The 27,682-nt window shown below is 43.4% G+C and overlaps 1 protein-coding gene across 1 annotated transcript in view; it reads left to right on the top strand.

The window, feature by feature from the left end:
- The window catches only part of VWA8 (von Willebrand factor A domain containing 8), a 443,862-nt gene that overhangs the window by 68,742 nt on the left and 347,438 nt on the right, over nucleotides 1-27,682 (top strand). The window contains 2 exon segments of the mRNA XM_040425409.1: nucleotides 4,303-4,433; nucleotides 8,532-8,642. Coding sequence (XP_040281343.1) covers nucleotides 4,303-4,433; nucleotides 8,532-8,642 — 242 coding nt within the window.

Here is a 27,682-nt window from a genome sequence, read left to right as displayed (position 1 = left end):
CCCACTGACCTGTTTCATATCAAGTTGAGAGGCATACTATGGGCAGCACCAGAAAATAAACTAATAAATCAGACTCAATATGCTTTCCTTCTTCCAAAATTCCCCCAAACTCCATGTTTTTACAGTCTCCTTAGGGTTCATAACGGTCTGTCCCCTCTGAAGGGGAGACGGATTGTTTCCGGAATTGGGAAATGTCAGCACGTATGTGGACAATGTCCTTCGTCCGTTCGTTCTAGCTCTCCCGTCCTACGTACGTAATTCTATGGACGTAATTAAAAAGCTAGAAGGCATTCAGCTGGATGAACAGACTATGGTGGCCAGTCTGGATGTGGAGGAGAGAAGGAGCATCCCTCGGCGCAAGGAACCAACCAGAGGCAGATGATGAATCTTCAAGAGTATTTATTGCAATCACACAAGTGTGATTGCAATAAATACTCTTGAAGATTCATCATCTGCCTCTGGTTGGTTCCTTGCGCCGAGGGATGCTCCTTCTCTCCATGACATTTTCATCCTCTGTGTGGGCCTAGGCACGCTTATCCGAGGACATCTGCATCCGTGGCTGCATACCAACCGTTATTCTGGGGATTAAATTTATCTCCCATATGTCTACAATAGCGTTGTGCCTATAATTGCGCAACCCTATAAGGTGAGCCTCCTAAATTGGAGTTAAATCCGAATTTCCTAACGTTTTTACCCTATGGTGCGCCCTTTTTTTCTCTTTGTACAGTAAACAACTTGCCTCTATACGTAAGTCTGGATGTGGAGGCACTGCACAGCTCCATACCCCACGACAAAGGGTGTGGAGCTATGGCGGCCTTTCTTAGCCAGTGTACACATCCAGGTACACATCTATGTCAACATAATGAGTTTGTACTGCAATTACTCCATTTCATTTTGGAGCACAATGGGTTTTGACAGCCATACTTGCCACCAGCTTAGGGTGGTGGCAATGGGGAGACCCTGTGCGCCCACATTTGCCAACCTATACCTGGGCTGGTGGGAACGAGAGGTTGTATTGGCTGAAGATACCAACAAATTGGCTAATCACATCAGTCTATGGTTACGGTGCATCGATGATGTATTGATCCTTTGGTCTGGTAATACAATGGAATTTAAACATTTTGTGAAGCATCTCAATAGGAATGAACTAGGATTGTATTTCACCTCTGAAATCTATGACAACAAGATGGCCTTCCTAGACTTGACCATCTTTAGAGACCAGGGAGGCGGTTTAGGGACCTGACTTTTTCGGAAGAAGACTGCTATGAACAGTTTGTTACAATGGGACAGCTGTCATCCCATTCCCCGTAAACGAGGTGTCCCGAAGGGACAGTATTTAAGATTACGTCACAACTGTTCCAGAATATCGGACTATCGTGCGGCAGCGAGAGACCTACAAAATAGGTTCAGAAATAGAGGATACCCCCACCATGTCCTAAATAGAGCCTACCAACATTCACTAGCAGTGATCCGGGATACCCAGCTTGCACCAAAGACCGATGCATCTGAGAACACACAGGTTCGTATTATTGCAACCTTTCACAACGCCCATAAAACCGTACGAGAGGTTCTAACAAGATATTGGGGCGTTTTAAAAGTTTGACCCTGATGTAGGATACCTCGTGGAGGACAGACCGGTAATTGCGTATCGTCGCGGATGCAACCTCAGGGACAGGCTGGTCCACAGCTTAAAGCAGTCTCCCTCTGTAACCACCTGGCTAACTTCCAAAGTCACTGGTACATTTCGATGTGGAAACTGTGTGACATGCAGTGCTATTGGATTAGGAAAAAGCTTTGCCAGCACAATCACACAAAAAAGCTATGAAATTAGATCTTTCATTAATTGCAGAACGAGGGAAGTAATCTACCTTGCCATGTGTACATGTGGGAAACAATAGTTGGGAAAGACCATCCGGGAATTCCGGAGAAGGATTGGGCGGCATCACAATGACATCCGGAAATTTGCAGATACCCCCATTGCACGACATGTGGCCATGGTTCATGATAACAATGCTGAGGTGATAAGGTTTCAAGGGATAGAGGTGGTGAGAAGATCTCCAAGAGGGGGTGATTTCAACAAAAAATTACTTCAAAAGAAAGCGGAGTGGATTTTTAGATTACACACTGTGCGTCCAGAAGGTCTGAATGAGCATATTTCCTTTGTATGCTTCTTTTAGATGGATAAAGAACATCTTTATTTAGTGACAAGCATATATGGGATGGGGATGCATACTGAGACATATCTATGTCAGTAGCATCGGATTCTGTACCCTTTGCTATTGTTGGGATTCATTTACATCCCCGCAAATCCTCCCTCCTCTATTGGCATTCAATGTCATCCTTCACCTTTCGGCTTTCTTCTGCATTTTTGCATTTTTGTATAACGTACAGGTGAAACTCGAAAAATTAGAATATCGTGCAAAGTTAATTTATTTCAGTAATGCAACTTAAAAGGTGAAGCTAACATATGAGACTCATTACATGCAAAGCGAGATATTTCAAGCCTTTATTTGATATAATTTGGATGATTATGGCTTACAGCTTATGAAACCCCAAAGTCACAATTTTGAGGTACCCTTTGCTCAGGGGGTATGGAATAATTAGCTGACTAGAGTTGGGCACTTTGATACTAGAATATTGAACCTTTTTACAAAATTCTAATTTTAAGCTGCATTAATTCAACTCCTTTTAATTTGCATTACTGAAATAAATGGACTTTTGCACGATATTCAAATTTTTCGAGTTTCACCTGTATAAAGACAAAAAAAATCGCAGTTCATTTTGGACATATTCTTTTGTCATTAATTACACATATTAGCCTCACTGACTGTTATAGTATTGATGCCTTAATATGCCTTTAATATTAAATAACCGCCTTTCTAATCCCTGACGTCACTGGAGTGTTTTGACACTCCTCTATTGGATCACCTTAGCGAGTAAGCTGGAGCGGAGGACAGGGTTCAATCGCGGCTCAGCCGCACCTCCAGTGCTCTGATACGCTGGCTTAGAGGCTCGTTCCTGAAGATGGGAGGGGCCTCTCTCATAAATTCAGTGCAGATTGTCGGCCGCATCATGGCCACCCTAGCGCCGATGCCGCCGCCTCACTACACGAGCTGGTCGGCGTTCATGTTGTTTGTCTGTGAGTTTTGTATGTATCCATCACTCCTGATGAGCTTTACTAGCGAAACGCGTAGAGTGCATGAGAGGAGACACTTAGTCACTCACAGTTAGAAGTAATTAATGGATACATGAGGCACAAATAGCTAGGACAGACCACTTCCAGTGTTGCATAAATAAATGTAGGAGTGCAGATAAACAGGGGGACACAGGTCTCAGGGGTGGAACCACCAGAGAAAGGGATCAAGTCCCATTTGCATGCTACAGAATGGCAACAATTTAGAAGTTTCCACAGCTGAACTGTGACACAGAACAGTGGCTGATTAACCAGTTGTTAAACAGTGTGGACAACTGACATACAGCGTTACATAATTTACTGCTCTGGTAATTACTTATGTACCCCCAACAACAAGCATAAGGAGTTATACCCAGGCGGATTGTGTTTGTGATAACACTCTGGGGATATTATTAACTCCTGAGTTACCGTGGGTATTGATTGGGATTTGATACTTTATGATATATATATATATAGGGCTTTCCCTTCCTATTTATTTTAAGGCACATATTTAATAAAGATTAATGTTTTTAGTTTTCTGGCAGTGATTAGTGCATTGAATTACAAGCTTAATTAAAGGGCATCTGTCAGCAGATTTGTACCGATGAAACTGACTGACCTGTGACGTGCGCTTGGCAGCTGAAAACATCTGTGTTGGTCCAATGTTCGTATGTGCCCGCACTGCTGAGAAAAATGAAGTTTTAATATATGCAAATGAGCCTCTAGGACCCATTGGGGGCGTTGCTGTTACACCTAGAGGCTCTGCTCTCTCTGCAACTGCTGTGCCCGCTGCACCTTAGGAGAAGTCAGGGCCAACTGTGATCACGTTTACACTGCTTGGTCCTGTCAATCAAAGTGGAGAGGACACGGAAGTTTCTTGAAGAGAGTCTCTAGGTGTAACGGCAACGCCCCAGGCTCATTTGCATCTATTAAAACATCATTTTTCTCAGCAATCATGACTCATATGAACATGAGACCAACACGGATGTCTTCAGCTGCCAAGCACACATGTAACAGGTCAGCCAGTTTCATAGGTACACATCTGCTGACAGATGCACTTTAATGTTTTTATTTATTCCAATTTCAAGATGGAATGTTCAAGAATTGCTATTTTTTTTATTTTATTGTAGTCTCTGATACTTTAAGCCAATCGGTTGTGCAACACCTCAGATGGATAATGCAAAAGGATCTTCTGGGACAAGATATCTTTCTCATTGGCCCTCCAGGTCCTCTTCGGAGGGCTATAGCTATGCAATATTTGGTAAGTTGTGATGTAGACAACATTTCTGAAAGTATAAAAGCTTGATTTTTGGTCACGTTTTGCTTAACTTTGAATTGGATGACACCTTTGTTTAAATTCCATTCTTGGATTTATAAACTTTGCTGTAGGGAATTCAGACACAGCATTTGCTTCAACAGCCGTTAATGGTATCTTTTGTTAGCTATATTGTACTTTACTACGTTTTTATTAGATTTATTGCTATAATGTTCCTGTAGTAAAAGTGTATTTTTAGTCTCCTCTGTCTTTGAAAATTGGTTCTTAAAGGATACTTAAAGGGGTTGTCCGGGAATACATAAATTCTGACAGTTGCTAGCAGCCTGCCTCCGATATTGAAAGGATCATACTTGCCTGCTCTCTATAACGCAGGCCTGGCTCTTTTGTCTCCAACATCCAGTCTGGGGTTTGGTTTCTTTCTCCCGGGCATGGACATGATTACCTGATCCTCTTCAGCCAACCACTGGCTTAAGTGGTGACGTGTCTCTTATGGACACATTACCGCTGAAGCAATTGGTTGGCTGAAGAGGATCAGGTGACCATGCTCATGCCGGGAAAGAAACAAACAAACCATGGATCGGAAGATGGAGATGCAGGAGCCAGCGTGGAGGAGCGGCAGGGAGCAGGTAAGTATGATTCATCCGGTACAAGAGGCAGGCTGCTAGCAACTGTCAGAAATGATGTAATCCTTTTAAGGTAATTTAAAGGGAATCGGTCACTAGCGACCTCCCTATCATACGGTTTGCATAGACATATACAGTTGCAAGAAAAAGTATGTGAACCCTTTGTAATGATATGGATTTCTGCACAAATCGGTCATAAAATGTGATCTGATCTTCATCCAAGTCACAACAATAGACAATCACAGTCTGTTTAAACTAATAACACACAAAGAATTAGATGTTACCATGTTTTTATTGAACACACCATGTAAACATTAGCAGTGCAGGTGGAAAAAGTATGTGAACCCCTAGACTAATGACATCTCCAAGAGCTAATTGGATTGAGGTGTCAGCCAACTGGAGTCCAATCAATGAGATGAGATTGGAGGTGTTGGTTTCAGCTGCCCTGCCCTATAAAAAACACACACCAGTTCTGGGTTTGCTTTTCACAAGAAGCATTGCCTGATGTGAATGATGCCTCGCACAAAAGAGCTCTCAGAAGACTTACGATTAAGAATTGTTGCATAAAGCTGGAAAGGGTTATAAAAGTATCCCAAAAAGCCTTGCTGTTCATCAGTCCATGGTAAGACAAATTTTCTATAAATGGAGAAAGTTCAGCACTGCTGCTACTCTCTCTAGGAGTGTCCATCCTGTAAAGATGACTGCATGAGCACAGCGCAGACTGCTCAATGAGGTGAAGAAGAATCCTAGAGTGTCAGCTTAAGACTTACAAAAGTCTCTGGCATATGCTAACATCCCTGTTAGCGAATCTACGATATGTAAAACACTGAACAAGAATGAATTTCATGGGAGGATACCACAGAGGAAGCCACTGCTGTCCAAAAAAACCATTGCTGCACGTTTACAGTTTGCACAAGAGCACCTGGATGTTCCACAGCAATACTGGCAAATAATTCTGTGGACAGATGAAACCAAAGTTGAGTTGTTTGGAAGAAACACACAACACTATGTGTGGAGAAAAAGAGGCACAGCACACCAACATCAAAACCTCATCCCAACTGTGAAGTATAGTGGTGGGGACATCATGGTTTGGGGCTGCTTTGCTGCATCAGGGCCTGGACGGATTTCTATTATCGAAGGAAAAATGAATTCCCAAGTTTATCAAGACATTTTGCAGGAGAACTTAAGGCCATCTGTCCACCAGCTGAAGCTCAACAGAAGATGGGTGTTGCAACAGGACAACGACCCAAAGCATAGAAGTAAATCAACAGGATGGCTTAAACAGAAGAAAATACGCCTTCTGGAGTGTCCCAGTCAGAGTCCTAACCTCAACCCAATTGAGATACTGTGGCATGACCTCAAGAAAGCGATTCACACCAGACATCCCAAGAATATTGCTGAACTGAAACAGTTCTGTAAAGAGGAATGGTCAAGAATTACTCCTGACCGCTGTGCACATACGATCTGCAACTACAGGAAACATTTGGTTGAAGTTATTGCTGCCAAAGGAGGTTCAACCAGTTATTAAATCCAAGGGTTCACATACTTTTTCCACCTGCGCTGCGAATGTTTACATGGTAACATTTAATTCTTTGTGTGTTATTAGTTTAAGCAGACTGTGATTGTCTATTGTTGTGACTTAGATGAAGATCAGATCACATTTTATGACAAATTTGTGCAGAAATCAATATCATTCCAAAGGGTTCACATACTTTTTCTTGCAACTGTAGCTTTTGTTCACATGATCAAAACATTTTCTTTTGTTGATCCGAGGCTCTGTCCCCAAGTTACGATACTTTTTCTTAATGTGCAATTAGTCCTTTAGTGCAATGAGGGTGTTCTATTTTGTCCGTTTTCACTGACCCACAGTCCCCGTAGAGTTTAATTGGACCGTTTTTTTTTAGTGTCTGGGTCTCCTAGGCAACTTGTGAGTGTATTACTCAGTGTAATACACTAACAGGCAATGCATTACAATACAGATGTAAAAAAAAAAGTGTTTTTAATTAATAAGAAAATAAAGTTAAAAGTAAAAAAAATAAAAAACACCACTTTTCCCTGATTTTATAATAAAAAAAAAATTATAATAAAAAAATGAAAAAAAAAATGTAAAAAACACATATTAGGCATCACCGCGTTACGACTGGCTCTTTAAATATATCACATGATCCACCCTGTCCGATAAACACCATAGAAAAAAACAAAAATAAAACTATAAACTTAATATAGAGCAATAAAAAATTATATGTACCCCAAAATAGTACTAATAAAACTGGCACCTTATCCTGTAGTTTCCAAAATGGGGTCACTTTTTGGGAGTTTCTACTGTAAGGGTGCATCAGGGAGGCTTCAAGTGGCAAAATCTTCCTTCCAAAAAACATATGGCGCTTCTTTTCTTCTGCTCCCAGCCTTGTGCCCTTACAGCAGTTTACGACCACATGTTTGGTATTTTTGTAAACCGCAGAATCAGGGTAATAAATATTGAGTTTTGTTTGGCTGTTAACCTTCGATGTGGTAAAAAAAATAATTAATTAAAATGGAAAATCTGCCAAAAAAAGTGAAATTTGGAAATCTCATCTTCATTTTCCTTTAATTCTTGTGGAACACCTAAAGGGTTAACAAAGTAACTTGAGGGGTGTAGTTTCTACAGTGGGGTCATTTATGGGGGGTTTCCACTATGTAAGCCCCACAATGTGACTTCAGACCTGAACTGGTCCTTAAAAAGTGGGTTTTGGAAATTTTCTTAAAAATTTTAAGAATTGCTTCTAAAATTCTAAGCCTTCTAATGTCCTAAAAAAAATGAAATGACATTTATAAAATGATGCCAACATAAAGTAGACATATGGGGGATGTTAAGTAATAAATATTTTTTATGAGGTATCACTTTCTGTTTTAAGAGCAGAGAAATAGAAATTTTGAAAATTGCCAATTTTTCTACATTTTTGGTGAATTTGGGATTATTTCATAATTAAAGGTGAAATCTATTGACTCAAATTTATGACCATCATGAAGTACAATGTGTCACGAGAAAACAGTCTCAGAATGGCTTGGATAAATAAGTGTTCCAAAGTTATTACCACATAAAGTGACACATGTCAGATTTGCAAGAACTGGCCCGGGATAGAAGGGGTTAAGATGCCCTAAAAAGAGCATTACATTGACTAGTGTAATGTCTTATGCTCAAATTGAGTCACTATAGGTAGGCTGTTTCTGGTCACAGTGAATGGTCGGACTGAGTTAGTCAAGCGAGGCTGTCTACCCTGCTAAAAGCTCAAACACAAGAGGCATGACAGGACATTCAATACATCAAAAATGATATCCAGAAAACCGTCCATCTGTGGTTTCCTTAAATTCATATTCTATTTATATATACGTTTTCAAAATACAATAACAACATTTTGATCAGAGTGTTCTATTGCAAAGTTAAGTGTTTGTAATGTTTCTGTTGTGGTTGTTATTACAGGAGCTGACTAAGCGGGAGGTTGAGTATATTTCTCTCTCCAGAGATACCACTGAATCTGATCTCAAGCAGAGAAGGGAGATACGAGCTGGAACTGCATTTTACATTGATCAGGCAAGTTATTAATGTGGTATTTTACGCAGACTGGCAGCGATAAAACGCAGGTTTTCATGTATGCATAGGCTGAATAATAACTAGATGTAATTACTCCTTCGGCACCAAAAAATCTTTTTCTCCTATTTGTATTTGTGAATTATCCAGATCGCATTGTTTTTTGCTTACCAGATATGGTTGCTTGTTCTCCCTTTGGGCACAGCGCTCAGAAATGTACAAAATGAGTGCCATCTGGATATTCCCTTAAATAGATCTAAGTAGTTGTGTACAGTATGTTCCCTCCATGATGTGATATATGATCAGGCAGCACACCCTCATGTGATTAGTCATTTACGGTGGATATTCACCGCAATATGAGATTCTTCGAACATCATAAACTTTTCCAAATTCAGATCCACTGCAAGATGCAAAAATGAATTATGGGTGATAACGGCATGCTTCAGGCTTGAGAATTGTATTTGCAGGAACATCAGGAGGCTAAAAATAAAAATGATTTGTTCATTTGTTTTTCCCTTTTTGGAAAGGATTGTGAGAGCCTGCAGGTGGCCCCCGTTTGTTGCACAAAACTCCCAGGAAGCAAGGAGACTTATATTGGGGAATGTGTAAGGAATTTCTAGGTAAAATATTTTATTTTTAGAAAATATTTTGTTAAAGGGAACCTGTCACCACAAACTGCAGGCAGCATGTTATAGAGCAGGAGGAGCTCAGGAGATTGATATATTGTTTTATTGGAAAAGATTGCATCAAAATTGTAATTTATGCATTTAAATCTCTGCTCTTTGTATGCATCTGAGTCATGTGGGTGGTGCCACTCAGTGATTGACAGCTGACTCTGCCTGACTAAGCATACAGGGGAGGCTGTCAGTCATTAAGTAGGAACGCTCACTTGACTCCTATGCATAAATAGGTTTAAATGCATAATTTACAAGTTTTCTTGAATCTTTTCCCACAAAACTATATCAATCTGCTCAGTTCTTCCTGCTCTATAACACAGTGCCTACAGATTACTGCTTTTTCATGGTGACAGGTTACCTTTGAAGCAGGGGCTTTGCTAGGGTTTAAAAGATCCGGGGCCCAATCCCCGATGAATATGGCCCAGTTCTCTAAGTCTCCCCTCACACACCACACTTGCTATACAGCACTTGCATGGACTTGCTATACAGCATCACATACCTGTCACATCCAGGGCCTCCCAGGTGATGTGTCCTCCGATGTAGATCTTCTCTGTCATCAACTTCTCCATTTGGTCCAGACAACTTCTTTCAGCCGTACCTTGTCTCCGCAGAGTGTGACGCACAGACATAGCTTTGTCACTTTTCTGCCATCATCTCCCAACCTGGAGTCCACACAGTGTTATCCTGCTGCTTGCTGTGCTCTCCAATACCCCCAAATACTATACTGAAGAAATAATAGTTCGCCCCCATAGTAATAGTGCTCCTCCAAGTCCCACCAATAGTAATTCCCTTCTAGAATGCTCTCATTAGTAATATTACCCTACTGTGCCCTACTGTGGGAGTGATAATGCTCCCCAAGAATGCCCCCATTAGTAGAAGAGCCTTCCAGTATTAATAATGCCCTCACAGAGCCCCCAGTAAAAATAAGGCCACCCTATTGTTCCCCCAGTGGTAATAAAGCTATCTACAGACCCTTCAGTAGTAATAAGGCCCCCATAGTGCTCTTACTAGAAATAAGGCGGATCTGGGCGTGGCCTGTGAGCGCATGGAGTGAGACGCACCGTTCACTGCTCCTGCTAGTATCCTGTACTAAACTGTCGGTAGCACACTTCGTTCTCTTGAATTAACCTTACCTGGTGAGAGGAAAGTGTCCGGTTGTTGTTGTGTATCAATTGGAAGCCTGAATATGCAGAGAAAGTCGAGCAAAGCTACTAAACAAGACAGGCTGGAGGCGGGCCAACATGGCGCCGATGGCGGAGAGGTGATGTCGCTGCAGGAGGTGGTGAGCCAGAGCGCGGCAGCTAAGCTCAGCAAGTTTGCCCGTATAGATAGCAGAGTGGGCGACTGGGCTACTGATAAGGGGACTGACATACATACCTCCTCTGACCAGGAGGACGGTACCATAGATGGCGATGGCCTGGATACGGCTGATCAGCCTCTGCCAGCACGTGCAAGCCCTACAAATGATACAGTGGGCCTTCGGGCCGTATCTACAGAGGAGCCCACTCTGAAGGACATAATGGTTGCTGTGGCAAGTTGTAATAGCACCCTTAAAGTGCTCACAGTACAAGTCGGCAGTTTGAGGTCTGATGTCTCTATAATTAGACACGATCTACATAAGATATCTGAGCGTACCTCTGAATTGGAGAAGAGGGTGTCATCATTGGAGGATACAGTCCAGCCTTTGCAAATGGCGTCCAAGACGTCTATGAAGGATATCGCTGCCTTATATGCCAAGACAGATGATTTAGAGAACAGATCGCAAAGGAACAATCTGCGAATTGTAGGAATGCCGGAGAAGATGGAGGGGGCCAATGCCACTGAATTTGTAGAGAAATGGTTATACCAGTTGTTTCATGAGAAAGGCCTATCTTCCTTGTATGCGGTGGAGCGGGGGCGCACAGGGTGCCCATGCGGCCGCTTCCACCAGGCAGACCTCCTCGCCCTATTCTTGCGAAGATATTGCATTTTAAGGATCGGGACACTATTTTACTTCAGTCCAGAGATAATGAAGAGCTGGTCCTGAACGGGGTTAATGTGTCCATTTTCCCGGATTATTCTAATGAGGTGCAGCGGCAGAGGAACTGTTTTATGGATGTCAAGAAGAGGCTTAGAGGGTTGCAGGTTCCATATGCCATATTGTTCCCTGCTAAATTACGAGTGGTGGCATTGGGATCCACTAGATTTTTTGAAGATCCAGAGGAGGCGTCACAGTGGCTGGACGTCCACGAACGGCAATTAAGAAATGGGGCCCTGGACACTTGAAGGAGGCAGATATACAGTCTGGTTTAATTTCCATATATGTTTGCACTTTAATGTCACTTTAATGTTGCACCAGTTAAGAAGTGTATTTTACAATGCTACCACATGGTAGATTCTGAGGTGGGAGTAGGCGGTTAGGGGATCATAATGTGTTTCCCAGTTGTGGAGAGGATTCTGAGTGTATTGACAGAATTAATGATGATTGTTGTTCATTAGTGGGCAAGTTGCTCATGGATTGCCCTGTTTTTGGGTTTAAAGCTGGAGAGGTGGGGACAGCTGTCCTCATTTGTAGTATTCTGATAATGGGGGGGAGGTTTGGTGGGGGTAGGGAGGTAGGAAGGGGTAGGGTCAGGGGTGAGAACTCTGTATGGATGTGGTTTGAGTGGGGTGTGAGGTGTAAGTATGTCATACTGTTTTACCATGACACAGGTGATTAAAGTTTTGAGCTGGAATGTGAGGGGTATGGCTGATGCACGGAAAAGACTGTGTATTTTTCACTACTTGAGGCGTTTTCAGCCTGCCATCTGCTGCCTGCAGGAAACTCATTTGACTAGTGATACTGTACAATGGCTTAGCAAAAACTGGGTGGGACATGTGGTACACGCAATCTATTCCTCACATTCCAGGGGAGTATGTGTGTTGGTGCATAAGAGTATTAGATATGAACATGTGCAGCAGTGTGTGGATGCTGAGGGCAGGTATGTATGTGTTGTGTGTAAGATTGATGGGATCCAGGTGGTGTTGGTGTCAGTGTATGTGCCCCCGCCGTTTGCTTCTCCTTTGGTACGTGCAATTATGATCTTTGTGGCGGACTTCCCTGGCTTACTATGGCTACTAGTGGGGGATTTCAACTGCATGCCGGATGACTACTTGGATAGATGTCGGGTGGAGGGGTCAGGTGGATCGCCAGGGAGTGCAGCTTTGAAGAATATTATGACTGAAAAAGGTTTGTTTGATGTGTGGAGAGTACGCAACCCTAACCGGTGCGAATACTCGTGCAGATCTGCTACGCATCATTCATTATCACGCATAGATCTGGCTCTTGTTAATGACGTTATGTTGCCTTTGATTCGGGGTATTGTCCATCACCCTCGGTCGTTGTCTGACCATTCCTTGGTGCAGATTGACTTGTGCCTGGGGGCGCTTAGACAAGGACCGAGGTTGTGGAAATGCAACCCACATTGGCTTAATGTACTGGGTGATCTGTCTGAGATTTCTCTGGCGGTCAGGGAATATTTTACTATTAATGTAGGGACGGCTTCAATTCACGGAGTCTGGGATGCTATGAAAGCGTTCTTAAGGGGAGTATTGATAAAATAAATCAGTAAGCACAAATCCAAGTCTAGAGAAGCGGATGTTAAAGCACACTTACAAGTGGCGGAAGCCAAACGGGTATTTGGTAGATTACCTTCCCTGGTTAATAGTGAGGCTCTGGCGGTAGCTCAGGAACAGTTGAGGTGTCACTTAATGCAGGCTGCAGAGCGGAAGCATAGTTTCTACCGTCAAAGATCTTTTGAGGAGGGTGAGAAGGTAGGTCATCTACTGTCTGTTGTTTCTCAGGCTCAACGGGGATCCTCTTGTATACAGGACCTGAGTGATGGAACTGGGAACAGTAGGCAAGACACAAAAGGAATATTGGACATACTGAAAGGTTTTTATGTGTCCCTATACGAATCCACTGTCTACCTCTGGGGATGCTCTGACTGCCTTTTTAGAGGAGGCGCAGTTGTCGGTGTTGTCAGATGAGGATAGGGAGAGATTAGAAGAGCCGATTTCACTTGAGGAACTGGAAGCAGCACTTGGAGGTATGGCGATTGGCAAGGCTCCGGGAGCAGACGGCCTACCTGTGGAGGTATACAAGAAATTACAGGGGGTGCTTCTCCCTGAATTGCTTAAGGTGCTGGAACATTCACTGGAGACGGGTTCGCTATCACACTCTATGCAGGAGGCTATAATTGTAGTCATTCCCAAGCCTGGGAAGGATCCCAAATTACCGGACTCATATAGGCCGATTTCGCTTTTAACAGCGGATGTAAAGCTCCTAGCAAAGGTGTTGGCGAACAGGTTGTCCAGGGTGATTCTGACTATTGTACACTCTGATCAGACAGGCTTCATGCCTGGGAAGTCTACTGCTATAAACATCCGCAGACTATATGCTAGTTTGACTATCCCGGCAGATAAAAAGCTTATGTTGTGTTATGTTTTGTGCCTTAAAATTTGCCATACTTAATTTTGAAGGTGTACATTGTCTACTACTACATTTACATTGTATAGTGCTGAAATGGCTGTGTCATCTGATGATGTCCCATTTTACTATACTTTCATGTGTTCTGCACTATGGTTGAAATGTCAACGTGCTTGCAGAAAATGCTTATTATACGAGATCAATAAAAATGATTTGATTCAAAGAAATAAGGCGGATCTATAAGTCCCTCCTATAGAGCCCCCAAGAGTAATAACGCCTAATGTCTCCTGGATTTATAATACCCCTACAGTGTCCACCGTATTTATCCTGCCCCCTACTGTTATAATGCTCACCCTGAAGTGCCACCAGTATTCATACTGGCCCCTGTAGTTATAGTTCTTCCTTCACCATACAGTCCCATGTAAATAACATCACTCTCCTCCCTTCAGCCCCTCCAATATATAGTCCCATGTAAATAACACTATTTCCCTCCCTCCACCATAGAGTCCCATGTAAATAACATCACACCATCTCTCCAGCTCCCTCCAATATGCAGTCCCATGTAAATAGAATCCCTGTCTATCTACAGCACCCTCCAAAATACATTCCTATGTAAATAACATCTCTTCCTTAGTCTTCTATAACATAAGGTCCCATGTAAATAACATCACTCCCCTCCCTTCAGCCCCTCCAATATATAGTCCCATGTAAATAACACTATTTCCCTCCCTCCACCATAGAGTCCCATGTAAATAACATCACACCATCTCTCCAGCCTCCTCCTATATGCAGTCCCATGTAAATAGCATCCCTGTCTATCTACAGCCCCCTCCAAAATACAGTCCCATGTAAATAACATCACCTCCTCCCCAGCCGCCTTCAACATACCGTCCCAGGTAAATAATATCACCCCCATCTCCAGCCGCCTCCAACATGCAATCCCATTTAAATATCACCCCCTCAACATTCAGTCCCATGTAAATGACATAATGCCCCCCCACCAGCCACCTTCAACATACAGTCCCCTGTAAATAACATCGCCCCCTCAGCATTCAGTCCTATGTAAATAACATCACTCCCTTAGACCCCTGTAACAATCAGTCCCATGTAAACAACATCACTCTCTCCCACAGCCCCCTCCGACATACAGTCCCATGTAAATAACATCACTCCCTCCCACAGCCGCCTCCAACATAGAGTCCCGTGTAAATAACATGATCCCCTCCCACAGCCCCCTTCAACATACAGCCCTGTGTAAATAACATCACTCCCTCCTACAGCCACCATCAACATACAGTCCCATGTAAGTAACATGACCCACTCCCTTCAGCCCTAACATACAGTCCCAGTTAAATATCCACAGCTCCCAGTATTCCTTTGCCGCTCCCTTCACTTACCTCTCTTCATGTTGCAGACATCAGCACAGCTTCTTCCCCCAGGTCTTCTCCTCTTTACTGCCCTATCCACTCTGCACTGGTCACATGATGGTGACATCATTGCAGGTCCTTCTCAACCACTGTCTGTTTTACAACAGCAAGCAATCAAAAAGGGATTTGCCCACCAAAATAGTACCAATCTAACCGTCACCTCATCCTGCAAAAAATGAGCCCCTGCCTAAGACAATCGCACCAAAAATTTAAAAAACTATGGCTCAGAATATGGAGACACTAAAACATCATTTTTTTTGTTTTAAAAATGATATTATTGGGGGCGTGGCCTGACTATGGCGGTGTGAGGACGCACGAGTGAGGAGCTCCCGCCGCAGGTCTGAGTAGCCGAGAGCTATCTAATTTCTGATGCACCTGAACCAGCTCTTATGGTGCGCACACGCAAAGGGTCACTAGCGGGTGATCCCTCATTAAGATCCCCCGGAGAAAAGAGCGGGCTGCTGAAGTACTTTGCAGCGGAGACGGCGAGAGATAAAACAGGCCGCAACCCGAACGCGACTCCATTCAAGCCGGTACACCGGAGCAACTCCTCAGAAACAGAGGTACCGCTGAGCTCACAGGGGTCCTGAAGTCAGACCCAGAGTAGGAGTGGGGAGAGCCGCTCACCTGACTCGCCCCGGCCCAAGCAAGATCATTTGCGTGGAGACACCACGAGGCAGACGCCATCTTGGGGTAAGGCCTCATCTCCTCAACACTGTTGCGCTACAGCTAAATCCCCCGGCGCAGTGGAGATAGCAGAGGGAGAGAACACAAGTGAAGGCTGGGACATAAGGGAATATATTAAACTCCTTCCCACCAAGCAGGAAATGGAAAAATATGTGGAGCGTCTAGAAAACTCATACAAACAGGAGTTATCCATGATCAAGTCTAATGTGAAAGCTGTAGAGGAAAAACTAGAGGAGGTGGCGTCCCTGCATGATCACACAGCCGCGCAGGTAGATGAGCTTATGATGCAAGGGGAAGTTAGAGACCGTCATATTGGTCACCTTTACCGTCTTCATGAAGATATTGAGAACCGTAACAGACGGAACAATATCAGGGTTAGAGGACTCCCTGAGGCCACTAAAACGGAGGACTTGATACCCACTTTGCAAGGTCTCTTCAGCAATATCCTAGGTGAACCTGTTACAGACCGGTTGGAAATGGACAGAGCACACCGAGCTTTGGGCCCCATCAGTCCAGACCCATCTAGGCCCAGAGACGTGATCTGCCGTCTGCACTATTATGCGGTGAAGGAGGCTATAATGAAAAAGGCACGTAACCTCTCCACAATTGATTTCGACGGGGCCAAGCTGATGATTCTTCAGGACTTATCCAGAAACACTTTGGCCCAGAGGAGGGCACTTAAGCCTTTACTGGACCTCTTGAGGTCTAAGGATATTCCGTATTCTTGGGGGTTCCCATTTCAACTAGTGGTCCGGAAGAATGGTCATCGTGTGGAGCTGCGAGATCCTGACGACCTGGACATGTTCCTGTCTGCATTGAACTTACCACCAGTTCACTTACCTGATTGGCAGGTTGTTCCAGCCCTACCATCTCGGTCCTCAAGCGGGCACCTTAGAAGAACGGCCTCGGGAAGGATGCATCCCCAGCAGCCAGTGTGAACGTAAACCTGAAGTATTCTTCTCTGATACTATTACAAGGACATCCTTAGTAATAAGTGTTTATATGGGAGGATTGCAAATGCTATTATGCTTTTTCCTCTCAGATTGTGCTATTCTTATGCCAACGGTTAACTTTCCTATGTTTTCTCTTAGGTTTACAAAGTTTAGTTTACCTGAAAGCTTAGTTTTATAGAAATGCTCTGCTAGATAATGAAGGTCTTATATGTTTATTTTCATGTTCATATACTAGTTGTGGCTCTTGGGCTCCTCAGCCCTGTGGCGGCTTCCTTAGTCCGTCATTGGAAGTCCGTCTCCTATTGTAATCCTCGTTCTGTCTGATATAGAACGAGTTAGTCCCTCTACTTGGGACAGTTACCAGATACTGTGACTCACCCCTCTCTGTTCCTTACCCCCCCCCCCCCCCCCTTTTAATTCTCTATATTTTTTCTCTTTGTATTTATTTTTTCTTTTCTTTTCTTTCTTTCTCCTTTTCCTCTTGCTTCTTCCTTCCTGTCTGGATAGTCGGTGATTGCCGGACCTCCTCTGGACGCAAGGTACTCTTGAGGTGGTTTGTGCGAACCCTTGACTATCCCCCTCTACTTTGCTCTTGAATATAGTCTAGGGTAATACCTGAGTTCTTATCATGGCGAGACCGCCTAACGTGAAACTGGCCTCTCTAAACGTTAGAGGTTTTAATACTCCGGAAAAGCGTTCTGGGGTTTTATACGGCATGCACAGGGAGAGGGTGCAAATTCTGCTGCTGCAGGAAACACATTTTAAAAGAGAGCGGGTTCCGAAGATTCTGTCAAAGTAATATCATTTCTGGGTACATAGCACTAATCCAGATTCTAAGTCTAAAGGCGTTTCAGTTGCTCTTCATAAATCACTGCCTTATACCTTTTTAGAGTCGCAAGTGGATCCTATGGGTCAGTTCCTGTTCTTGAAGCTGCGAATCCATGAGAAAGTGTACACCTTAGGGAATCTCTACCTACCAAATACCAGGCAAAGCAGAGCTCTATCAGGTATTCTTACTAAACTGGATGCCTTTGCTGAGGGACTGGTGCTCCTAGGTGGTGATTTTAATATGATCTTGGAGCCCGTTCTGGACTCCTCTTCGGGCAGAACCTCGGTTCCTTTGTCGGCAATTAATAGATCTAAACAACTGTTACATGCCAGACAGTTGGTTGATGTCTGGAGGATACTCCATCCTAAGGATAAAGATTTCACTTACTTTTCCCCTGCGCACCAGTCCTACAGCAGATTGGATAGATTTCTGATATCTCATCACGCATTGTCCCTCTCTCCTAATTCACACATAGGTACCCCACTCTGGTCAGATCACGCACCAGTATTTTTATCCTTAGAATTACCAGACCTGGTAGCTAAAGAGTGGACATGGAGGTTAAATGAAACCCTCTTGAGGGATAGCGTATGTAGGGCGGACATAGAGTCTACGATTAAACAATTTATTGAGAATCACTCACTGGATGCCACGGCCCTTCCATTACAGTGGGAGGCGTTGAAATGTGTGCTGCGGGGCGTTTTGGTAAGCCATGGAGCCAGACTCAAAAGAGAGAGGGGAGCTAAGATTCAGCAACTGGCGAGACAGATAGCTGAATTGGAGCAATCACATAAACAGTCGCTGAGTCCGCGCGCTCTTTCTGAACTCACGGCGGTTAGAGACCAGCTTAAAATGTTGCTTTCTGCCTCTGTGTTCAGGAACACTGAACGGTTTCGCAGCTACTTATTTTCGCATTCTAATAAACCCGGGAAGGCACTGGCACGTTACATACATCCTCGACAGCAGGCCAGCTTTATTCCAAATATACTAGATGCTAGTAATACCCTGAAACATCATCCAAGTCAGATAGCGGAAACCTTCAAAGTGTACTATGAGGGTCTATATAATATTCGTGGACAATTTGCAGACATGCCCGCAGGGGAGTTTGCTGACCGAATAAATACATTTATGAAAGAAACGGCTCTTCCCACAATACCTTTAGAAAAGGGAACAGAAATTGAAGAAGATTTCTCAGAACAAGAGACGAGAGAAGTTTTGAAATCATTAAAGGGGGGTAAAAGCCCTGGGCCAGATGGCTTTACCGCATCTTTTTTTAAGGATTTTAAAGAGATATTATTGCCTTTCCTGTTAAGGGTATTCAATAGCATTTCTCCTTCCTGTCCCTTCCCCAGACAGTCTCTAGAGGCTCATATAGTCGTAATTCCGAAGCCTAATAAAGACCCAAAAGTTTGCAATAACTATCGTCCCATATCCCTGATCAATTGCGACATTAAAATATATTCCAAACTCTTAGCGAATCGGCTTAATAGGATTCTCCCTGGCGTTATCCACGGCGATCAAGTTGGGTTCGTACCCGGTAGAGAAGCCAGGGATAATACTATTCGCACGATCAATCTTATTTCTAAAGCTAAAAGTAAGGGGGTCCCTCTCTGTTTATTCTCAGTCGACGCAGAAAAAGCGTTCGACAGAGTTAACTGGGAATTTATGATTGCGGCGCTGAAACAAATTGGCTTAGGTCCCACGGTAATAGGGAAAATATGTGCTTTATATACGACTCCCACTGCCAGAGTGAGGACCAATGGTATACTAGCTCCCTCTTTCTATATAAGAAATGGGACTCGGCAGGGTTGTCCGCTCTCTCCCTTATTGTATGTGATAGTTATGGAACATCTGGCTAATGCATTACGAGCTAATCCAGACATTACAGGCATACAATTGGGGAGTACACATCATAAACTAGCATTGTATGCTGATGACCTCCTGATGTATGTTTCAAATTCTCACGTCGCTCTCCCATCGATTCTACAAGAATTCCAAAGGTTTGGATTTCTGAGCAACTTTAAAATGAATCCCACTAAAAGTGAGATGCTCAATATTTCTCTTCCGACAGAAGTAGCCTCCCAAATTCAAAGTAATTTTCCCTTTCAGTGGCAGAACGTTAGTATAACATATCTAGGATTACAAATTCCAAAACAGCTCCATTTACTTTATCCTCTTAATTTCCTACCATTACAGAAGAAGGTATTGGAGGATTTACAGAAATTCTCTCTGAAGCACATCTCGTGGTTCGGTAGGCTCGGGGTTGTGAAGATGGACATTCTTCCGAGATTTCTGTATCTCTTTCAAACCGTTCCAATAACTGTACCAAGGGGATATTTTGTGGTTCTCCAGAAGGCCATTAACCGATTCATTTGGAATTCAGGTAGGGTTAGGATTGGTTCTAAGGTACTGACTAAGCATAGAGATAAAGGAGGGCTAGGTTTGCCTGATCTTAAGGTGTATCATGCATCAGCATTGATTATGAGGATCATAAATTGGTCAGATGGGAATTCCCCGAAATTATGGATTAAGATGGAGAGGGAGCTCTCCCCAATAGATTTATCGGTGGCTCCATGGCTTACCAACCGCCCAACCCAAGAGAGCTGGCCTTTTCTAGTTAGACACGCCTTGGTCTGCTGGGATCATTGGACCTCGAAGTTTCAGATTTCGCATAAAAAAGGCCCTATGACCCCAATTATGAGCAACCCTGACTTCACGGTAGGAGTAGGAGCACCAAATTTTCTGATCTGGCATAAATCCCAATGTCCTAGGGTGCGAGACGCTATGATACAAAAACGTGTGCAAACTTATGAGTCTCTTGTACCTGACGACAGACGGAATAGTCAAGCGTGGCTTGCATATGCCCAGATAAAATCCTTTATAAACAGCTTATTCGACAGAGGGTCATGCCCTGATATGACAGCTTTTGACAAAATCTATGTGAAGCCTGGTGATCATTATAAGCTCATTTCACAGTTGTATGGACTTCTTATGGACAGTAGTAGTCCTGATTTGGCTCCGTTTTTCAAAAAATGGGAGTCTGACTTACGGCTGTCCCTATCAACGGAGGATGTTTTGAAGGTGTGTGCACTCTCTCATGGATTATCCATAGCTGCTCATGCGAAGGAGAAGAACTATAAGATCCTGTCTAGATGGTATTATTGCCCTTCGACTATAAACAAGATGTTCCCGAATGTTTCTAACCTGTGCTGGAGATGTAACTCAGAGGTGGGTTCAATGTTACATATATGGTGGGAGTGCCCATTAATAAAAAAATTTTGAGACCAGGTGTTCCTTATTTACAACAAATTCACCGGTAAAACGGTGCTTAATTCTCCTAAGATTGCTCTTTTATCGCTTATTCCTGGCTCGATAGCTAGTAAGAAAAATCCGCTACGATTTTTTCTGATGGCAGCACGAATGGTAATCCCACGCCAATGGAGGAAGGTGGAGGCTCCCTCTCTCTGTGCATGGGCGTCCGAACTCAGAGATTTGTTAAGAATGGAAGAATTAACAGCACTTTCGCAGGGAACGGAGGGTCTTTTTTATGGCAGATGGAATCCTTTGCTGGATTTTGCTCATTCTTCTGATTTTTCTAGACTATTAGGAGAACTCAGTGATACAGGGGAGGTGACGAGATCTAGGGAATAATAGTTGCGCAGGTTGCTATCTAATTCTCTCCTATATTAATCATCTGATTTCCTATATATTATATACCGATTACTTCCCGTTTTAGCAGGAGGATTCAATACTTTTGAAGGCTATATGTATATTATCTTTCCTTGACTTCTATAGGGACTTTAGGGGTGAGATACTAGATTCCTAATTTGATATTTGGTATGTACAATACTGTTTACTGAAGAATATTCTCTACACTTTTATAGTATTGTTTGTTTACTTGTACCATGTGTTTATACTGATTATATATGACAATGTGGATCCTGCGCGATCCTTTTTGGGTATAATGTAACTTTGTTGTTAAAAACTCGTGTGCTTGATGCGCGAGATTGACATTATATGAAAATAATAAAGTGAAGTAAACTTAAAAATGATATTATTGTGTAAAACTTACATAAATAAAAAAAAGTATACATATTAGGTATCGCCGCATCCGTATCGACCGGCTCTATAAAAATATCACATGACCTAACCCCTCAGATGAACACCGTAAACATTTTTTCATAAAAACTGTGCTAAATAAACCATTTTTTGTCACTTTACATCACAAAAAGTGTAATAGCAAGCGATCAAAAAGTCCCACGCACCCCAAAATAGTACCAATCAAACCGTCATCTCATCCCGCAAAAATCATACCCTACCCAAGATAATCGCCAAAAAACTGAAAAAATTATGGCTCTCAGACTATGGAAACATTAAAACATGATTTATTTTTTGCTTCAAAAATGAAATCATTGTGTAAAACTTACATAAATAAAAATAAAAAAGTATACATATTAGGTATCGCATCGTCCGTAATAACTTGCTCTATAAAAATATCACATGACCTAACCCCTCAGGTGAATGGTGTAAAAAAAGCCATTTTTTGTCACCTTACATCAGACAAAGTCTAATAGCAAGCGATCAAAAAGTCACACGCACCTCAAAATAGTGCCAATCAAACCGTCATCTCATCTCACAAAAATCATACCCTACCCAAGGTAATCGCCCAAAAACTGAAAAAATTATGGCTCGCAGACTATGGAAACACTAAAACATGATACATACATAAATAAATAAAAAGTATACATATTATGTATCGCCGCGTCCGTGACAACCTGGTCTATAAAAATACCACATGATCTAACCTGTCAGATGAATGTTGTAAATAACAAAAAATAAAAACGGTGCCAAAACAGCTATTTCTTGTTACCTTGCCTCACAAAAAGTGTAATATAGAGCAACCAAAAATCATATGTACCCTAAACTAGTACCACAAAACTTCCACCCTATCCCATAGTTTCTAAAATGGGGTAACTTTTTTGGAGTTTCTACTCTAGGGGTGTATCAGGGGGGCTTCAAATGGGACATGGTGTCCGTACAGCAGTTTACGACTACATATGTTTTTTTTTTGTAAACTACACCTAAAGGGTTAACAACGTTTGTAAAATCAGTTTTGAATACCTTGAGGGGTGTAGTTTCTTAGGCTACTTTCACACTAGCGTTCGGGGCTCCGCTTGTGAGCTCCGTTTGAAGGGGCTCACAAGCGGCCCCGAACGCATCCGTCCAGCCCTAATGCATTCTGAGTGGATGCGGATCCGCTCAGAATGCATCAGTCTGGCGGCGTTCAGCCTCCGCTCCGCTCAGCAGGCAGACACCTGAACGCTGCTTGCAGCGTTCGGGTGTCCGCCTGGCCGTGCGGAGGCAAGCGGATCCGTCCAGACCTACAATGTAAGTCAATGGGGACGGATCTGTTTGAAGATGACACTATATGGCTCAATCTTCAAACGGATCCGCCCCCATTGACTTTCAATGTTCAGGCTACTTTCACACTTAGAAATTTTTCGAAGTTATAATGCAGACGGATCCGTTCTGAACGGATACAAACGTCTGCATTATAGGAGCGGATCCGTCTGATGAAACATCAGACGGACCCGCTCTGAACGCTAGTGTGAAAGTAGCCTTAGATGGGGTCACTTTTATCGAGTTTCTACTCTAGGGGTGCATTAGGGGGGCTTCAAATGGGACATGGTGTCAAAAAAAACAGTCCAGCAAAATCTGCCTTCCAAAAACCGTATGGCATTCCTTTCCTTCTGCGCCCTGCCGTGTGCCCGTACAGTAGTTTACGACCACATATGGGGTGTTTCTGTAAACTACAGAATCAGGGCCATAAATATTGAGTTTTGTTTGGCTGTTAATTTTTGCTTTGCAACTGGAAAAAAAATATTAAAATGGAAAATCTGACAAAAAAGGGAAATTTTGAAATTGTATCTCTATTTTCCATTAATTCTTGTGGAACACCTAAAGGGTTAACGACGTTTGTAAAATCAGTTTTGAATACCTTGAGGGGGGTCGTTTCTAGAATGGGATCATTTTTGGGTGGTTTCTATTATGTAAACCTCTCAACGTGCCTTCAGACCTGAACTGGTCCCTAAAAATGGGTTTTTTAAAAATTTCTGAAAAATTTCAAGATTTGCTTCTAAAATTCTAAGCCTTGTAACATCCCCAAAAAATAAAATATCATTCCCAAAATGATCCAAACATGAAGTAGACATATGGGGAATGTAAAGTAATAACTATTTTTGGAGGTATTGCTATGTATTATAGAAGTAGAGAAATTGAAACTTGGAAATTTGCAATTTTTTTACAAATTTTTGGTAAATTTGGTAATTTTTTTTGTAAATATAAAAAAATAATTTTAACTTCTTTTTACCAGTGTCATGAAGTTCAATATGTGACGAAAAAAGCGTTTTAAAGTTATCACTACTTAAAAGTGATACTGGTCAGATTTGCAAAAAATTGCCTGGTCCTTAAGGTGAAATAAGGCTGTGTCCTAAAGGGGTTAAAGGATGTCTTTCAGCTATGAAACTGGCTGACCTGTTACTGTCATGCCCCACTCTGACGATGTGCGGAGATCGGCCAGGATAGCAGCACGAGTTTAGTATTTGTTTTGGTGCCGTGCTGGATCCACCTCTCATCAGGTGCACTGGGTGGAGTCATTAGTTTAAATGGTCTCCAGCTAAGTGCTCTGAGCGGATTATACTGATCATTTTGGTCTGGGAAGTTTGGAGGGAAGGTTGGCTGTCATTTCTTGTTTGGTTGTTGTTGTCATCTATCCCATCCAGGTTCTGTGCGAGCAGGCTGCTCCTATCTCCCCACTTCACCATCTCAGGGAGTTCAGGGTTTTGTCAGTTCAGGCTGGAGGACACAGCACACCTACCTTCAAGGTCTGCCTGTGGGCTGAGCAGTGCAGGGAAAGAGGTCAGGGATAAACTAGGAGGTGACCCTTCCCCTGTCTCTCGTCCAGAGCCTGGTTGGTGTGTTATATTTTATACTGTGCACGTCCGCCGTGACATTATAATCCGCCACACTGTGACTGCCATTGCTCAGCGTTTATGTGATGGCGTCAATTGATGCACTGGTTGACCGCATGCAGGGTTTGTCCCTGGAGGTTGCGAATCTGCATAGTACGGTCACACAGTGTCAGAGGGTGTTGGCTTCAGGTACAGGTCAAATTGTTGGGGAGCCTAAAGTCGCTCTTCCTGAGAAATTTGCAGGGGGTACTGATGATTTTTTCCATTCCAAAGAGTCATGTAATTTGTACTATCGATTGTGCCCATTTTCATCAGGTAATGAGGATCAGAGGGTTGGTATCATCATGTCTTTGCTTAAAGGGGACGCGCAATCCTGGGCTTTTTCTCTGCCGCCCGGTTCTCTGGCCCTCCGGTCGGTGGAGGAATTTTTTAAAGCCCTGGGATTGATTTACGATGACCCAGATAGAGTTTTGATGGCAGAATCAAAATTACGTAACTTACTACAGGGTAAACATACTGCTGAGGTTTACTGCACAGAGTTTAGGAGGTGGGCTACTGAGTCGGGGTGGAACGACCCCGCGTTACGTAGCCAGTTTTGTCAGGGGTTATCTGAAAGGTTGAAAGATGCTCTGGCTTTTCATGAATACCCAGATACTTTGGAGAACGCAATGTCTTTGGCTATACGTTTAGATAGACGTATCAGAGAGAGGGTCCCTCCGTGCAGGGGATTCCTCCCGCGTGTGGTTTTGTTTCACCAGCTGCCCAGGGTGATATTGCTTGTTACTCTGGGGTAGGGGAGGTACCCATGCAGCTAGGTCAGATATCTTGCCATTCGGATAGTAGAGACTTTCGAAAAGTGCACAATCTATGTTTCTATTGTGGGAAGAGGGGTCATTTTGTTTTTTCTTGTCCGTATATTGAACCACAGGGGGAAGAGATAAAGAAAAAATAGGAAAAAAAAACTCCCCTCACACTTGGTAGTATGAATGGTGTGGTGGAGCAGACTGGTATGCAAGTTCCCTGCAGTTCCCGTTTTCTCCTTTCAGCTATGGTGGCGCTAGAGTCTAGAAATGTATTTGTTGATGTTTTTCTTGATTGTGGTGCTGGGGTAAATTTAATTGACTTTCTGTTTCTTGAGGGTTTGGGACTAAGTACTTGCACGTTAGAGAACGAGATCGTGTTTTTGCTATTGATTCTTCCCCTCTTTCTCAAGGAAGCCTTACTCACGTTGTTCATGGTATTCATTTAAGGGTGGGTGATTCACATGCTGAGATTATTTCCTGTTTCGTCATGAAGGATTTGCCAGCTCCAATAGTTTTGGGGTTGCCATGGTTGTCTAGACATAACCCAATTATAGACTGGCAAGCGAGACAAATCATTGGTTGGAGCAAGTTTTGTTCGGATAATTCTCTTGTCACATCTATTTCTGAAGTGTCCGTTACGGCCTTGCCTCAGTATCTCTCTGATTTTTCGGACGTCTTTTCGGAGGGTGGGGCTCAGGAATTGCCCCCTCATCGTGACTATGATTGTCCAGTGAATCTCTTTCCGGGGGCTAAATTGCCTAAGTCTCGGCTCTACAACCTCTCTCAACCCGAGAGAGAGGTCATGCGAAAGTATGTCGCCGAGAGTTTGGCAAAGGGTCATATTAGACCATCTAAGTCTCCAGTGGCTGTAGGTTCTTCGTGAAGAAAGATGGATCACTGAGACCCTGTTTGGATTTCCGGGAGCTGAACCGTATTACAGTCCGGGATCCATATCCCCTGCCTTTGATCTCTGATCTTTTTGATCAGATTGTTGGAGCCAAAGTGTTCTCCAAGTTGGATTTGAGAGGAGCATACAATCTGATCAGGATCAAGGAGGGGATGAGTGGAAAACGGCCTTCAATTCGCACAAGGGTCATTTTGAGAACCTGGTAATGCCTTTTGGGTTGACGAATGCGCCAGCGGTATTTCAGCAATTCGTCAATGATATTTTTAATCACTTGGTGGGGAGGTTCGTAGTAGTCTACCTAGATGACATTTTAATTTATTCTCCTGATCTGAAGACCCATCAGGATCATGTGAGACAGGTTTTGACGATCCTTCGGGAGAATAAGTTATACGCCAAATTGGAGAAATGTTTGTTTGCGGTGCAAGAGCTTCCATTCTTGGGATACATGCTTTCTGATTCCGGTTTTCGTATGGACCCCGAAAAGGTCCGGGCGGTTCTGGAGTGGGACCGACCGGAGAATCAGAAAGCTTTGATGCGGTTTTTGGGGTTTACGAATTATTATAGAAAATTTATTTTGAATTATTCCACGCTAGTCAAACCTCTTACTGATATGACCAAGAAGGGCGCTGATGTCTCTGTCTGGTCGGATGAGGCATTGCAGGCCTTTTCGGCTATTAAGGAGCGCTTTGCGTCTGCTCCCATTCTGGTGCAGCCGAATGTATCTCAGCCATTCGTGGTCGAGGTTGATGTATCAGAGGTGGGGGTTGGGGCGGTGCTTTCGCAGGGTCCTTCTCCTGGCAAGTGGGTCCCGTGTGCCTTCTTCTCCAGGAAGCTCTTGGTCGCCGAGAGGAATTATGATGTTGGAGATAGGGAGTTGTTGGCTATCAAGTTGGCCTTTGAAGAATGGCGTCACTGGTTAGAGGGGGCTTCTCACCCCGTTACTGTGTATACAGACCATAAGAATTTGGCTTACTTGCAATCTGCCAAGCGTCTGAACCAGATGGTCATTGTTTTTTACCAGGTTCAATTTCGTGGTTACCTTTCGCCCAGGGGTCAAGAGCGTCAAGGCAGATGCCTTGTCTCGCAGCTTCCCTGGGGGAGGTGATTCAGAAGATCCAGCGCCGATTTTGGCAGATGGAGTGGTGGGCTCCGCTCTGTACCCTGAATTAGAGATGGAGGTATTGGGAGCTCAGGAGAGGGCTCCTGGTTCGTGTCTCCCAGGGAGGTTGTTTGTTCCTGAGGGCCTACGATACAAGGTGTTCAAGGAACATCACGATACTGTTCTTGCTGGACATCCTGGTGGTAAGTCCACCTGTGATCTGGTCTCCCGGAGGTTCTGGTGGCC

This window comes from Bufo bufo, chromosome 3 (genome assembly GCF_905171765.1).
Source record: "Bufo bufo chromosome 3, aBufBuf1.1, whole genome shotgun sequence".
NCBI lineage: Eukaryota > Metazoa > Chordata > Amphibia > Anura > Bufonidae > Bufo > Bufo bufo.
This window is presented reverse-complemented; position numbering and strand designations above follow the sequence as displayed.